The following is a 15,938-nucleotide window of genomic DNA, read 5'->3' as shown; positions in this document are numbered from 1 at the left end:
AAAGGATCTTGCCAGAAGCAACTTCTGTTTACAATTAAAGAATAAAGTCTGGGAAATTATTCTGATTTCAAGAACTCTTAACAGGATTTTGTCAAATATTCAAGTGAAAGGGAGAGGTTGCCCCTATCATTTTTGGCATTTTCTGTTTGTGACAAGTGCATCGTTTTGCCAACCATTACTCAGTTGTCAGACTGTCTAGCTCAGGTGTCCAGTTTGTATTATGTCAAAGGTTTCGTTTTCCTGTGATACTGAATAATTTAAATTATCAATAAGAATTGCTTGATGTTCTTGGGACTTGGTATTGCTTTCAGAGTGCTTCACTCTATTATATAAGATATCTTTACCTTTTCTGTGAGTTTGTATCCAAGTTTGGACCAATTTGTAAGTCACATTAACAGAGCATGGGTGATATTATCACTCTACTGCAGCTGTACAATTAGGGGAAGAAAATTACTTAAAGCTGACTGCATTTATCTCATGGATGGTTGCTTTGTTTTATTATTTACAGGTTGCACCACTGTGTTTAGGAAGAGCTGGAGCATGTGTTGTGACTGTAAAACTGTAAATTATTATCTCCATGAAGGTGACATTCTCCTGCATAGACTCAGACAATTCCTTTTTCCTCAAGCAAACTACTAAGTGCACCAACACCAGCTGCAGGATACCTACCACAGCACAGTCTGAAGCTGATGGGAACGTGTTGTTCTTATGGACCAATATTAAGCACTTTTAAAAAAATTATCTTTGTTACTCATATGTTACAAGAATTCTATTTGTAAGAAAATCAGCTGCAACCTGCCGGTTGTCAGCAGAGGACTTGTGTTTAGGAAGCGCTAAGAAAATGAGTGAACTCACCATAATAATCAAATGTTACAGATCCAGGACCTTGATTTCCCTAAACAAGCAGAGGAATGATGCTATAAATGGATATACTTTGATATATTTGGGTCTATATCTGGGTGAAAATATAGGATTGGACCTCGTATATTTAATTTGCCTATAATAAACACATTTGGCTATAGGTATCTGAGCAATTGCAACACAGGCTGACAAACCAATGCAAACTATTGTAAATGGCAGGCATAATGCCTGCCTTGGAAATGAAGTTGTGTATTTGGTGAATCTTTTGCACTTTTCATCATCATTCCTAGTTTAGCAAACTTTTTATTTAACCAAAGCCTTATTTTAAATGTTGTCTTATTATGCTAACAGAAACCTGCTATTTAATAATTTTTGACAGATATTTTTGACATCTAGTGTAGTTTTTGGATTTTCAAAGTTTTTATGCAAGATGCAGAACATCATACCTTTTTCTCTACTTTGATTCTTATATTTACTTTGCTATTTGTGTGAGTTATTGGAAGAATTCTAAAGTGTGATTAACAGTTAACCAATTTAAGTTTAATATTTGCACTTTGGAATTTTTGAAGCATTCCATTACATCTAGACTAAATACATTTTTACGTGAGGCTTTGCACTACTTTGAAATGTATAATTTTATAAAATGAAGAAATTGTCTGTCTTTCCTGTAAGGTTATTTAAAAATTTAAAGGGCCTGATCCTGCAAGATGCTTAGCTGCCACCACTTAAGCGTGTTCAGCATCTTACAGAAGCATGTGTGTGCCTCGAAGGACTGTATCAAATTAGTTACTGTATTTAACAATTACCTATTCTTTTCAGATACTTTGCAATTTGCCTTTCTCGAGCCCTATGCTGTTACACCAAATTGCTTTGAATGGTCTAAATGTTCTCGGGAGAAGCCTTTATGTATTTGCTTTTCCGTGCCTTGTCTCTTATGTTTCCCAAACAGCACCGCGTGTGAAAAACGGGAAGATGTGAACTCCTTGAATGGGGTTGTTGGCTGTTGTTGTTTTGGTTTTTTTTAAATTTGAAGTGTCCGATACCCGAAGTCCTTTGTACATTTGTAATTTTAAACGTGTATTTTAACGCTCTCGACGAACTATTTATTGTTTTAAAAGAAATGAGTGAGACATTGCGATGGAAGTTTCGCAGTTGGAATACAGCTGATCTCAAGAGGCTTTGTTGCTGGGTGTGTGTGTTTATTCCCGAGATTAGAGCCCGCTCTGTGTGCCCGCGCTTTGGAAACACCCACTTTCCCCTCAGTACTGCCCACACACGGTCCCGACGGCCGCGGCCTCAGGGGGCCGGGCCGGGCCGGGCTGGGCTCTGCCGCCCCCTCCGCCCGCTCCGCCCTCTCTGTCTCCAGGGCGACCGCGGCGCTGTGGGCGGGCGGCGCATGCGCGGTGCCGGCGCCGGGCCGGGCTCGGGGGCCGCGATGAAGGTGGGTCTGTCCGGCCGCCGTACCGGGGGGCCGGGGAGCCGCGGGGCGGGCGGCGGTCGGGGGGTCCGATCGAGGGGTTGGAGGGGAGGGGGTGGGAGGGGAGGGAGGTGCGGCGAGAAGCGCCTGCCGCCAGCAAATGTGGGGCCTGACGTGCTTGCCTGCACTCCCGTATTTGTTTTCTTTCTCGTGGAACGGCTTAGGTTGGAAGAGAGCTCATCTAGTTCCAACCACCCTGCCATAGGCAGGAACATCTACTGCTAAACCACGTTTCTCCAAGCCCCGTCCAGCCTGATCTTGGACACTTGGGAAAGAGCATCCACAACCTCCCTGGGCAGCCCATTCCAGTGCCTCACCACACTCACAGCAAACAACTTCCTCCTAATGTCTGATCTAAAACTCCTTCAGTTTGAAGCCATTCCCCCTTGTCCTGTCACTGCATGCCCTTGTAAACAGTATCTGTCCATCTTTCTTGTAGGCTCCCCTCAGGTACTGGAAGGCCACAATTAGGTCACCCCGCAGCCTTCTCCGGGCTGAACAGTCCCAATTCTCTCAGCGTTTCCTCACAAGAGAGGGGCTCCATCCTTCCAGTCACCTTGGTGGCCCTCCTCTGGACTCTTACAAATTTTTTTCCAAATCAGACATAACTGTCCGATGTCATTTGTGCTTGTGGCATGTGGTGGTTGTATTCTTGCGCTTCTTGTGAGTAAAATGCAAATTCAGTGTGAAGAATGCCTCCATTTACATTCATCCAAAAGAAGGGAAGAAAACTTTTGCAAAGGCTTGAGCAAACATTGCAAACATTTGGACACCGGGTGGACACCGCATGTTTGTGTTTATCTGATCATGTGGGAGAGGTATAAATCAGGATAACAAGCTGTGAAACAAAGTTGTGGGCTTTATCTTACACCCAGGTTACAGAAAAATCTGTACAGGTGTTGTGAAAGGAAAAGGAAGTTCAGAAACTTTCTCAGTTGAAAGTCAGAATCTTTTTTTACAGTAGGTTGCTTTAAGGTCTTTGCTTTTCAGACCCAACAGTTCAGAGTAACAAAATGGTTATCTGTCTTTAAAAGATTAAATGTTGATCCTTCTGTGTTTTACAAACTAAGGATGCTGTCTGGTCCCAGACTTCTCCATGAAATTTGGAAAACTGCTACCTTTCCGGTCTTTGAAATGGAACGGGAGAGTCTCATGCAATTTTTTAATTCCTGTAACTAAGAGAAAAAATATTAGTTGTGATAGAGTTCTTAATGCAGACACCCATTATCAGAAATTTCAGTTTTTTCCACTCAAACCAAAAGATTTATTATGTGGAATGTTGTTACTTTGGTGCATTAGAATCACGCAGAAGTTGTGTTTGGATTGGTTTGAGGTTTTTTTACCTCCACAGTACTCAGTTTCTAACATGTTAGAAAATTGTACATGTTACATGCTTATGATTTTAAGATGTATAATTTCCCATATATGTTTTTTTTTCCCCCAGCAAGTATTCAGTCTGTATGAAAAAGCTTGGTCTGGTTCCCCTGTGCAGTTTGCTTGGCAGAAAACTTTAGGAAATTTCCTTGCTGTAACAGGGTAAGATTGCAAGTATTTATTGCATTTGTCCATAGGAATTAGCGATCAAGAAGGGATTTATTCTGTATATTAATCTTTTGTAGAGGTGATCGTGCTGTGAAAATTTTTGATCGTCATGGTCAGAAGAGAAATGAAATCAGCCTACCAGGGTAGGTACTAAGATGGGTTTAAATTAGGTTTTTTGTTTTTTTCTTTAAAAATGCTTATCTTCTGGTGAGGTACCAGGACAATGTGAGAACTTTTTAGGAAGAGATATATTTTGGGTGAACATACCTGGAAAAGAAGACAAACTGAGCATGTATGGAATCTGAGGCAGTAAAAGCTGAAGTTGTAGTGAGCTATCAAGAATAGTAAAAAAATATATTCTCCTACCCAAAGGAGTCCTTATTAGTAATAAACTCAATCTGTGTCATTATATTAGGAATGATCATAATGAGGTTGTATACAATATATCCTCATCACGCTGACTGCGACTGCATTCTTGCTATTTTCAATTTTCTAACAGTTTGTTATCGTAGCTTTACTGAGGAAAGATGCCCTTTTGGTTTAGTGTTTCTGTTTATATCACTGCCATAATGTATGCATTGGCATTTTTGCTTTAGATGGAGAGGATACTCCTGAAGTGAGTCTCCTTTTTTTCCTGTTTGTCATACTTTGGTTCATGTCAGCGAGTGGTGTAGGAGTGTAGAAACTGGCTTTTTTTCAAACGAAATTTAGAAAATTGTGTACTTTGGAAGATGCATCTAAGTTCTTAAAAGGCAGTCAGACCATAGAAACAGGCAAGATGTGACCCAGAGGAAACCTCCCTGGGTGAAAACAGTGTGACATTGGGTCATCGTACCATTTTGCTCAATAAAGATACTTGTATTGGGCTCCATTAGTACCTAATGTAGCAATAGTTTTCATTTTGTACTGCTCATTTCTTCTTAGTATTTCGCCTACTTTTATTTCTAACAACCTGATTAATTTTGATTAAGGTAGAGCCCTTAGTGCAGGTGAAACTCCCACTACAGCTTTTAATCTGAAGCCTGTAGTCTAGAGTCTAACTTCAGTTTTCAGAACTCCACTTGCATATCCCTGTGTCATTGGTAGATATGAGCTAGATTCACTTAGCTCCCCGAGAAGTCTAGAAATCCAGTTTTTGCAGTTCACGGTGGTTGACAACGTTGCACCAAACCAAGAGATGCAATTCTCATTGCCTTCACCAGACTCACTTGTAACTCACATCTTGCTGTTTGGGTCAGGAGCCATTCATAATGTGGACTATGTCAGTCTCTTTTGCTTGGTAATATCGATAGCCCAGCCTATTCTGTGCTGTATTTTGCACCATGTATGATAAGTGCTCATTCGCTCCAGAAGACTGCCAAAAGTGAGGAAAGCTGTGTGGAATCAGAGGTGAACTCTGGGAAGAGTTTATGTTGGACTGGGAATCCTCTGCTGTCGTGTGGGTTGGCGAGGGTGGTGTGAAGGTGTGTCTGCCTTACTGATGGACACTGATAGCACCACGTTATCGATGGACAGATGTGAGCCTTTCCTTGAGGGAAACATAACATCAAAACCACTTTTATAATAGTGTTATGTTCTCATGGCGAGGGAAAGAGTAGAAGAAACTTGTATAATAACCGCATCTCCTAAAGGCTTTTTGAAATAATTAACATCTGCTTATAGTAGATTATATAGTGTTGACTTTTTGAGGCCTGCCAGGAAATCTTCTACCTGTGTTAGGTAGTTCTTTTGAATTATTGTTTCCAACCTTTTGTGATTGAAGAATAAATTCTCTTTGCCACTACTGGAATAAATTTCAATTTTTGTGATATGCAGCTTAAACAGAAATAAGTGTGCTTACATGGAGGTTCTCCTGTCAGGCTAAACTTTGCTTCTTTATTTGTTGGTTAACTGTTAACCAATTGCAATTAACTGCTGGACCTCTCCTTACATGAGAATGGAGTTCAGAATGTCAAGTATTCTCTGCTATACTTATTGATGTTACAAGCCTCTCACCATTACATTGATAGAATTTGTTTTGTTTCCTGCTTACCAATTTGCATTTTCCCCTATTTTTTTCTTTTTTGTCTTTGTTCCTGCTCACGATGTTGTGATTGGCTGTTAGGTATTCAGGAGTATATTTAGGGAATAGACTGTACTCTTTCTCTGGAATAAACTGCTGAAGTTTTAAAAAGAAAGATAGGAGAACCTGGAACTGAAGACTTACTAAATTCATTTATAGCAGTATGTGTTTCTGTAGGACACTTTTGAAACTGCTTGCAGCAGGAGTTTTCATTTGAATGGTAGTGAGTGTGAAATTTTTCATAGAGCTACCCTTTTAACCTGAAACTTTCAACTTACTTATCTAGAAAGAGTGGTGTCAGGTGACATAGGTTCTTGGTCTGCAGCATATGTGCTTTAAATACATGTGAACAGCACTGTTTTCAATTCACTAGAGACTTATGGGTAAGTCTGCTCTCCTCTTCATTATAGGAGCTATTTGCAAGTAGAGATTTTTCCTGCTTCTGCATAGATTTCTTGTCCAAGTTCATTAGGCTTGTTGAGAAAAATAATCCCAACTCTGAATAGCCTCTAATGAACTAGAACCTTGCAGGGGATTTTCACTGTCTCTTGAAAATCAAGGTGCCAGTAGTTCAAGTACTAGAAGGTAGCAGTCTCTCTTTTATGACCTTCCTTTCAGCCTCTGTCATTTCAATGAGATTTGAGTAAGGGTGTGGCTGCTATAAAAGTACAGTTTACAGATAAATCTGCAGTCTGTTGTGGGTTTGCATGGAAGAAAAAAGGGAGAACAGGGAGTTCAGCTGCATAGTTCTGGCTGTTTCTGTACTCTTACAAACATATTTTAACATTACTAGTGATTTCTCTTTTCTTCAGTAACTGTGTTGCTATGGACTGGGATAAGGATGGAGATACTTTAGCAATAGTCACAGACAAATCTAGCGCCATATTTCTGTGGGATGCGATCACAAACAAAACAAGCCAAGTAGACAGTGGCATGAGGTAAGAAATTTTTTTTTAACATGTTTTTTTTAGATACTGGGAGCACTGTGACTTGTTGATGTGGAGGATATATGCAAGATCATTTTTTACTGGAGCCCGCATAGTACATATACTGTTAAAATAATATGCTACAGTTTGTTGCTAAAGTATTTTTTATAAGAGTTGCTGGTTTTGAAGTGTTTGTTGTGGGAGGAGATTTTAGTGTTTATAGGGGTTTTGTTTCTTTCTTGAGTGTCAGCAGTGCCAAAGTCTGTAGAGAGCTTTTCTCCAATGTTTCACTTTGTGGTAGCAACTCACTGGCTACACTTTCTCTTTAGTATTTCACATTCCTTAAAGGGAACTTAAAAGTAAGGAAGTGATTTCAGTAGTGCTAGGATTTTTTCCTCTTTGATTTGTAAGGGAACTAAAACATTATTCACAAAGCCATATTCACTGGTTTAGGATGGGAGGAGATATCTAAGGCGACCCTACTCTAAGGTTCAAAGCCTTACCTTTATGAATTTGGCCACAGACTTTAAACTCTTCTGAGGTCTGCATAACAATCAAGCATTGGGTTAATGAATGAACTTGGTTTAACAATTAAACTTTTGGCTTCCTTGAATCTATTCCACCAAATTCTTGCATTCTACGTAAACATTCTGTCTGTAAGAAAGAGAGTGGAAGCAAATCTGTCCTATGTTAAGATGTATATACATGTTATACTGTGTGAATGAATAGACCATATTGTACCTCCTTTTCATGTGTGAACAAATACTTTGGGGGGAAGAGTAACTTGCTAGTATGCAAGCAAAAAAGAACGTAGAAGGTACTTAGCAGAATGGAGTATGCAGTAATTGCAGTTCCTTCATGATGTTTCTCTCTAATATCAGAGGTAAATTTCTTACTGGAGGCAGTCTTGCTAGAAAAGTATATCTCAGTTTGAGTCCTTAATGCTTCTTTTGTCACAGTGTTATTGTTCAAGCAGAATAAGCACTAAGATGTATAAAGGGTGGGATAATCGGGCTTTTCTTGTATCCTTCCCTTTCTGAAATTAGAGAAGCACAAACAAAATCCCTCATATGCAAACCAAATATATATTGGAGATCATTTTACATGTCAATATCTGAAATTTGTTTCAAACTGCTATTGCATGCTTACAGTAAAATTTAAAAAGATGTGAGGGACTGCACTAATTAGAAAATTCTGATTGAATTTTTTTTTTGCTTGAGGCTTTTTTCTTTTTAACATTATGTATAGTAACTGTCTGTGTAACCTTAAATATACATCAAAACAGACCTTGCTGTATCTGAAACTTCAAGTTAAAATGGATCTTTCTAGCTTCCTTATTACAGTGACTAGAACGAGACCTATTCACTTTTGAGTTGAACTACAAAAAAAATACAAAAAGTGACTGGAAAGTTTCACATACCTTCATGAAATCTTTGAGTAAAGCTGTGTATTTGGCCAAATTACCTATCAAAAATCGTTGATGTTTTTAGACACATTTCTGTTTTTACAAGTCATGTTACATCACCTCATGCAACTTTTTAATACTTTTACTATTTTGTTTGTACCTAAATATTTCTGATATTTGTAGAGAACATTTGCTTAATTTAAAAATTCTTCTTGATCTGTGTGATTTCATAGAATTGCAAAACAAATATGCAAAATGTTTTCATATCTAAGCACATGAAAGGAATCTTTATAATAAAAAGTAAAAATTGTCTTTATTTCAGGGATGCAATGTCTTTCTTGTTGTGGTCTCGAGTTGGAACTTTACTTGCTGTTGGAACAACAAAAGGAAACTTACTTATATATAACCATCAGACTTCTCGCAAGATTTCTGTTCTTGGTATGCATTGGTTTGAAACTAATCTTACTCATGTGAAAGTGTAATTTTGCTAATATGCTTAGATTCCTTTTTAGTTCTCTATATGTACATGCTAGTAAAACGTGCGTATACTCAACTTGCACCTTCTGGTTTGTTTTACTTAGCAGAGTATTTTTACAGTGTAGTAAGTAATATATATATATTACTGTCTCACTGGAAACTTGAGTTATCTTTTCTGCAAAGAATTTGTGTGGTTGTTCTTGTTGCTAAGTTACTCTTTCTTACATGCTTGAAGTACCTTTGGGCATAAAGGCTAAGGATATAACAGTCCCCAGAAATTCCGTGCAAAGAAATGGAAGAACAGGGGCTGTGCCATTTCCTATAAGGTCAAAAGACTTCCATCTGGGAGCAGAAGATTTAAAAAAAAGGCTCTTGAATTTGTAGTTGCTCTGACAAGTTGTTTCACATTCTGACAATCTGTGAGTGGCCAAATGGAGTATATTTCCATCACAGATTTTTTTTTGTGGTTGTGTTCATTTTTCAAGGTAAACACACTAAGAAGATTACTTGTGGCTGTTGGAGTACTGAAAACCTCCTGGCTCTAGGTGGTGAAGACAAAATGATTACTATAAGCAATCAGGAAGGGGATACTATAAGACAGGTAGTATTTCTAACCCACATTTGATTTTAAGGCATACTCCTTGTTCCCAAGAAAGCTGGGGCCTATGGGATCTTGTGCCTTTTGAATCCCACTGCTTTCAAGGACAAGGAGCCTTTGGGAAACCTCATGTAGGATGAGGGCATATCTAAGAATCTGAGCCTCTGTGTTATGCAGTGTGATTTATGATATTAGAGTCTTTGCAATTCTGTTGTGGTCCTGCCTAAATACACTTCTCTCATCCTTTGTGTCTGTTGTAAGAGGATCCCATGAGTGCAGCCTTAGTTTGACTTCCCCAGTAACAGCATAGAAGAGCTCTGATGTGACTCTTCATAACATCTTTAGGAAGTACTTTTAGTGTTGATTTTGCTTTAGAGTGGTTTAACAAAGATCTTGGCTCTGATGTGCAAGGATTATTCCTAGGCTGGACCTCTGTTGCTTTGTTGAGAGCTTTGATTCCGATGCTTTCTCCAAGTACGCTCAAATCCTCAAGTTAAGAATTCTGTTTGTTTACATACATCACAGTCCTTCCAAGCAATGACAGTTGCTACCTAATGTGCAAATGATTATAATTCATTATTTTTACTTTAATAAACAGTGTTTTCACTAAAAATTTTCAAAGCACAAATCTTTTGTAGTTTATTTCATATGCTTCCTTCATTGTGTCTGAAGACCACAACTGGAGAAGAATACCCTAATAAATTTATTAGGATGTGCCTGTGCTTTAAATTATCAGACTTAGGGAGTAGAAGCAGTGTTGCTGAGATGGCAGAGATCTGAGCAAGGCTTGTTTATTAGGTTTTGACTACAAAAGCAACTAGACTGCTATCACTTGCTAAACTTAGATCAGGTATGCCCATTTTAAAATACATTGTAAATATTTAACTTGTATGCCTTATTCTTGGTCTTCCTTCTTTGAATTGGCATCAGAGTGACCTTTTTTATACTGCTTCAGTTAGTACTGTCTGTGTAATATCATCATGCAAGTCTTCTTCCTCATTTGGATCTTTCCTTCTCTGTCTGAATTCATGTATCTAACTGTTGCATAACTGTGTTTCCTAGATATTTTTTCAGTATATTCTATGCTAACATGTCATTATGATCCAAACTGATGTCGTGTTTTCTCCAACATTTTTTTTTTTTTTTTGGTACTAAATGCAATGACAACTTTATCTGTCTGTCTTTATCACTATAATGTAAAGGGTAGGAATAATGCAGTTATTTATCATCAGTATTTGCTACATTAACTGTTGATTTCTCAATCTGAAATTCTTTCTTGCAGACCTCGGTGAGCTCAGATCCCAGTGATATGCAGTTCTCAGTTATGAAGACTGATGAAAGAATATCAACCAGGGAAAGCACAGTAAGAAGTCACTGCAAAATACTGTAGTTCAAGTGAGAGTAATTTACCTCCATGTGACCTGCTTCCTTTTCCTTCGAGGAAATGGAGCTGATTTAATGCTGTAGGGAAAATTCTTGAATTGATAAAGACTCAGAATTCAGATCCATAGAATTCTTAAGGATTATTTGAAGTCCTAAATCTCATCTTTTAGTGAAGAAATAGGGCCTTATTTTAAAGTGATGCCATTCTTACCAAGTTAATTTTTCTTTTCATTCATTGGCAGGTAAGTGTAGTGGTTGGCAAGAAGACTCTCTTTCTTTTTAATTTGAATGATCCTGATAACCCGATTGATCTGAAATTTCAGCAGCCTTATGGCAGTATTGTAGCCTACAAATGGTGAGCAGAACTTTCTTAATTAAGCATTGTGGTATTAACAAGCTGCATATTTTCCAAGTACTTCTGATAAATGCTGGAAACTAGATCATCTATCCCTTGCTCACACTGGATTTTTCCTGGATGTTTTGTAGCCTTTTTAGTAATTCTTTTCCAAACACAAAGTAGTCTACATTTTGTAATTGTTCTACCTGATGATTCAATGGCTATAAAAGCAGTATTTTCAGATGGAATCACAGTTGGTGTGCTCAATACACTATTAGAACATTAATATGTTCCTGTCCTGACAGAAGATTAAACTGAAGGGTTTATGTGTTGTTTTCTGTTTGGATGAGTAAATGATGAAAGAACTAGGGATGGAGTTTCGTCCTTCAGCTAGTTTGTTGGTTTGCAAAGTTGTGCAAAGTTCTTATAGACTCCCTGCTGTGCAATACCATTGGTAGTGTTCCTATGAAGAAAACCTAAGCTAAAAGTTTCAACTCTGTACCAAGAACTGGTGTACCAAAACTCTGGTGTTTCTATGTCTTTGAATCATTGCAGCTTGTCTTTTAATACCTGTTCATTAATAACCGTAAGAAAACCTGTAGTGATATCCTTCTTAGTTTGTGGCCACATATGTAACAAGGCATACCTGAACTGTGTACCTTGCAGTGATTTTTCTTGCAATTAAGCTGATGAGATATCATTTTAATTCATCCTTACATGCTGTAACTATTTCTGCCTTAACCTCGTTATTTCTGCTTGACACTATGAAAAGTAAACAGACCATTTACAAATACACACCAGTGCGCTTTTAGCAGATGTGGGTAGAGCCCTTCCCAAATCTTCGTTCGCGAAGCCTAGCCATGATGATGATGAAGGGCAGAGTGACTGGCATTATTGGTTTTACATGGCTTTGATGGGACCAAATTGGCCAGAACCTTGAAAGGAAAGTTGCCATCTACTGGCATACTTATTCCAATGAAGATACGAGAAATCTTTCTCCTGGCATCACTGCCATGTTTGCAGCATGCTGAAAGTGAAGTGCCATTTTAAAATGCAGGAAAGATGACTTATGAGTGAACTCTAGGCACAAACATGGTTCTATCCTTTAAGAACCTTTGGTAATTTTTTCCCTTAACCTGTTTTACACTATATTGTTTTACGTTATATATATAAATTCCCATAAATTGCTTATTTTTCCTATTACAGGGAGGCATTGACAATTACTCCAGCAGTCTGAAAGAAAAATTATTTTGTGTATTGCATTAATAGATCTCTTAATTGTTGTTTTTTGTAACAGGTATGGTGATGGCTACATTATGATTGGTTTCTCACGGGGGTGCTTTGTAGTCATTTCTACACACATCCGTGAGATAGGTCAAGAAATCTTTCAAGCTCACAATCATAAGGATAATCTAAGCAGCATTGCTATATCCCAGTCATTAAACAAAGCTGCATCATGTGGAGACAATTGGTAAGTGGTAGTTTTATACATAAGGAATGAATGCATCTCCCACAGGTGTAGCTCTCAGGCATTAAAGCTGTGCTTCCTAAGGCTCCAAGGCTCCTTAAGAAGTGAGTGGAAAGAAGATGAGATTAATTGCTCTGTGGAGCTGCTGCTCTGCCTAGAGTTAGAAGCTAATATTGACGAAAATCCCTGCAATTGTAATTAACTTTATTGTAATTAATTGTAAACAAAAAAATTAATTAAACTTTAGTATAGATTATTTCTTTCGATTTTTTCTTTTTCTGTTATGTTATTGACTACAAAAAAGTCCCAATTTCTTTACTATGATTTATTGATTGAACATAAACATCTGCTTAATGATAGGAGAACAGTTAATTTAAAACTGTACTGAGTATGCTTGTATCCTGTATCCTGATATCCTCCTCCCTGGTGTTTGGTCTTACCTCCAATCTAGACAAAACTCTAAAAGTGTAAGCAATTAAGGAAAAAATAATTAAAGAGACTGGAGTTCTTCCAAAATGTGTTGTGCATATGATAGAATAGCTTCTTTAGTGCCTCATCTGCTGCTCCCTGATTCTGTGATACCTGAATTCTTCAGCAAAAGAGGAACTAAGTGATGGTAGGAGTCAGACCATTCTCTCTGTCCTCAGCTCTGTGTAGGACTGACTGCTGATTTATGGCACTTGCACATCAAGAGTGGTGTAACTATGAGCAAAGCATGGTGCAACTTCAAGCACTTCACCTATTATACAATAAGGATTATTTAGGGGCCGTTTAACATACATTGAGTGACATGACAGCACAAATAAACTCTCACTCTGTCCCTTTTTATGTGAAGCAGGATTGAAAGCTATTTTTTTGCATCTTGTGTTTCAAGCACTGTTTGTTGATCACTAATGTGTTTTTAAACTAACATGTACTGTAACATGTCAAAAGGGAATAACTGTGTTTCCCAACCCTGAGTTCTTTCAAATTGGATTTGTGTCTTTTCCTCAAATTTTAGTTCTCCGAGCAAATATTTTTGTACAGTGATATAGTGATATGGTATTTAGAGTGATGGATAACTGAGTATGTGTTGCTCTTTAGGAAATGGAAGGCATTTTGTGTTTATGGTGAATGAGATTTAGATGGGTGAGAATGACTGTTTATTTTTGTTTTAGCATTAAAATCCATGATCTGTCAGATCTGAGAGAAATGTATGCCATAATAAACTTGGATGATGAAAACAAAGGTATGTTAACATTCTCCATGAAGAGAGAAATTTTTACAAATTAAGTATACTGGAATTTTCATGGTGTCTCTGTTTTTGTGAGTGAAAGTACTGCTGTTGGAAAAACTGTGTAAATATAGAATTTATCAAAAATTCCTTCTGTCTCAGGTTGTAATTATTAAGTGACCAGTAGCAAAATGGGAGCATATTTTGTCTGTTCAAAGGATAGAGAATTACAGCTCTCAGAACATTTGATCAGTTAGTGTGATGTGGTTTTGAATCTGTAATAGAGGATATTCAGATTATTAAAATAATACACTTAACCGGTTTCCTCTTCTTTCTATGATTTTTGGTGGGGTTTTTTGTGCTTTTCAGCATTTCTTGTAGTGACATATGGTACTTTATCTATTTTCATCCTGATAGATAGGATTTGTGTCTGTGGGTTCCAGAACAGTGTTACAAAACTATTTTCTTCAGTAATGAGTTACCAGCATTGCCTCCTCATGTAGTATTTGTAAATGCTTTATTTATTGTCAGGTTGCTGGTTGCCTCCAGAATTCTATTTCTAAGAACCTTCCCTCCTTTTTCATTTTTTTCCCAGAAATTTAGGATATTGTCAGCATAATGTTTTCCCCTGTCTCCTTGGAGTATTGGTATTAGTCAGTTAAAATATGAATAGGAATTTCCAGGCACTGAGGACCAAACACTGTTTCTGTGTTTAGTACTTACTAAGTTGGCGATAAGGGAAATAAGATTGAATTCTGCTCAGCTGCTTCCAGTATTATGTTTCACTTTGAATGTGCTGAATAAACTGTCAGTGTTGGAAAACAGGGAAAGAGGTGATCAGTTTTGTAACAGATACACAATCTGGTTTAGTGGAAATTGGGTTGTACCTAGATGGTCTTTAAGGTCCCTTCCAACTCAAACCGTTCTGTGATTCTGTGAAGACTTCACTCTCAGCAAAATGCTAATGTAAATTCTGTGTTTGGTTTGACTGATTCCAATTAATCTTGGAATTATATTAATTGGTTATATTTAAATACATTAGTACCTATATTGCTATGTATTAATTCCTACCATTTTCACATTTTAAAGCAAAATAATTATATCTTGGTTTCAGTAGTTAAAGAAAGGATCTTTTTTTTTTTACAAAAACTTGTGAATGTTTTAGGTGTAGATCAGCTGGCTTGGACAGATGATGGACAGTTGTTGGCAGTATCTACACGGAGAGGATCCCTTCATGTTTTCTTGACAAAGCTTCCAATCCTTGGAGATGCTTGCAGTACACGGATTGCATACCTTACTTCTCTTCTAGAAGTTACCGTAGCCAATCATGTGGAGAGAGTATGATAACCTCTTTCTTTTAAACTTCATGTAGATATAAATAAAGTAAGTATTAAAAGTGGATAAAAATTGTATTATTTTGTTTTGTTTTCTTACAGGAGCTACCAGTCACAGTCTCTGTTGAAGTAGAGCCCAGTTTTGTTGCTATTGGTGTTTATCATCTGGCTGTAGGAATGAACAATCGGGCTTGGTTTTATGCACTTGGAGAGAATAGTAAGCATAAATTCAGTTCTCTTAAAATTAGTGCAGTACTCTGTCTCATTTTATGAATTCAGTATTGTGTTTAGCAGTTCTGGACATTCCACGTTGTACACTAAAAACTTGAATTGCCATATGGTCCTGCTAGGATGGGATAATGATCTTCACAGACTGAAGCAGTTATGACAAGGCATTGTAAATAACAGAGTTAAAACTTCATGTTCAAGGTATTGGTCATGAAACGTAGACTGTTTCTTGGTTTTTTGAGATCATCTTGGTAACCAGTGAAGGAGTTTTAGGCTTTTAAAACATTCTATGTCTGTGTCTTTAAATACAAAGTTTGGCAAAGTACCTAGGAACTATATGATCAGAGAGTTTTGTAGATATTCATATTGCTTGTGTGGGATAAGGAAAAACTGGTTATGCTGTATCTGAATTTCAGATAGTGGATTTAAAGCTTTCATGTTTCTCTAAGCATCACCTTTTTTCAATAACAATATATTAATCAAAACTATAAGAATACTAGTCAGAGTTGCATAAGGAAGGAGTTTCTGTTTTACTTTCTAACCAGTTTTCTGACTGCTAAGAAGAAAGTGTATTTACATGTGACTTGTCTCCTCTCTGCTTAGTTGTCAGTTTTTCACATCTGCTTA

The 15,938-nt window shown here is 37.5% G+C and overlaps 2 protein-coding genes across 7 annotated transcripts in view; both read left to right on the top strand.

The window, feature by feature from the left end:
* The window catches only part of KLHL5 (kelch like family member 5), a 60,506-nt gene extending 58,467 nt beyond the window's left edge, over positions 1-2,039 (top strand). For all 4 annotated transcript variants that reach the window (XM_064653019.1, XM_064653018.1, XM_064653020.1 and 1 more), the window contains one exon: positions 509-2,039. In XM_064653019.1, the coding sequence (XP_064509089.1) occupies positions 509-565 (57 nt within the window). In that variant the 3' untranslated portion in view covers positions 566-2,039. The remainder of the gene's footprint in view (positions 1-508) is intronic.
* A 184-nt stretch (positions 2,040-2,223) lies between these two features.
* Positions 2,224-15,938, top strand: part of WDR19 (WD repeat domain 19) — a 42,927-nt gene continuing 29,212 nt past the window's right edge. For 2 of the 3 annotated variants that reach the window (XM_064653013.1, XM_064653012.1), the window contains exons 1-12: positions 2,224-2,302; positions 3,783-3,874; positions 3,958-4,023; positions 6,755-6,880; positions 8,596-8,711; positions 9,236-9,351; positions 10,631-10,711; positions 10,974-11,086; positions 12,366-12,539; positions 13,694-13,764; positions 14,915-15,087; positions 15,186-15,300. In XM_064653013.1, coding sequence (XP_064509083.1) covers positions 2,258-2,302; positions 3,783-3,874; positions 3,958-4,023; positions 6,755-6,880; positions 8,596-8,711; positions 9,236-9,351; positions 10,631-10,711; positions 10,974-11,086; positions 12,366-12,539; positions 13,694-13,764; positions 14,915-15,087; positions 15,186-15,300 — 1,288 coding nt within the window. In that variant the 5' untranslated portion in view covers positions 2,224-2,257. The remainder of the gene's footprint in view (positions 2,303-3,782; positions 3,875-3,957; positions 4,024-6,754; positions 6,881-8,595; positions 8,712-9,235; positions 9,352-10,630; positions 10,712-10,973; positions 11,087-12,365; positions 12,540-13,693; positions 13,765-14,914; positions 15,088-15,185; positions 15,301-15,938) is intronic. The other variant, XM_064653014.1, reaches the window with a different exon arrangement.

The sequence above is a fragment of the Pseudopipra pipra genome, chromosome 4, assembly GCF_036250125.1.
Source record: "Pseudopipra pipra isolate bDixPip1 chromosome 4, bDixPip1.hap1, whole genome shotgun sequence".
NCBI lineage: Eukaryota > Metazoa > Chordata > Aves > Passeriformes > Pipridae > Pseudopipra > Pseudopipra pipra.
This window is presented reverse-complemented; position numbering and strand designations above follow the sequence as displayed.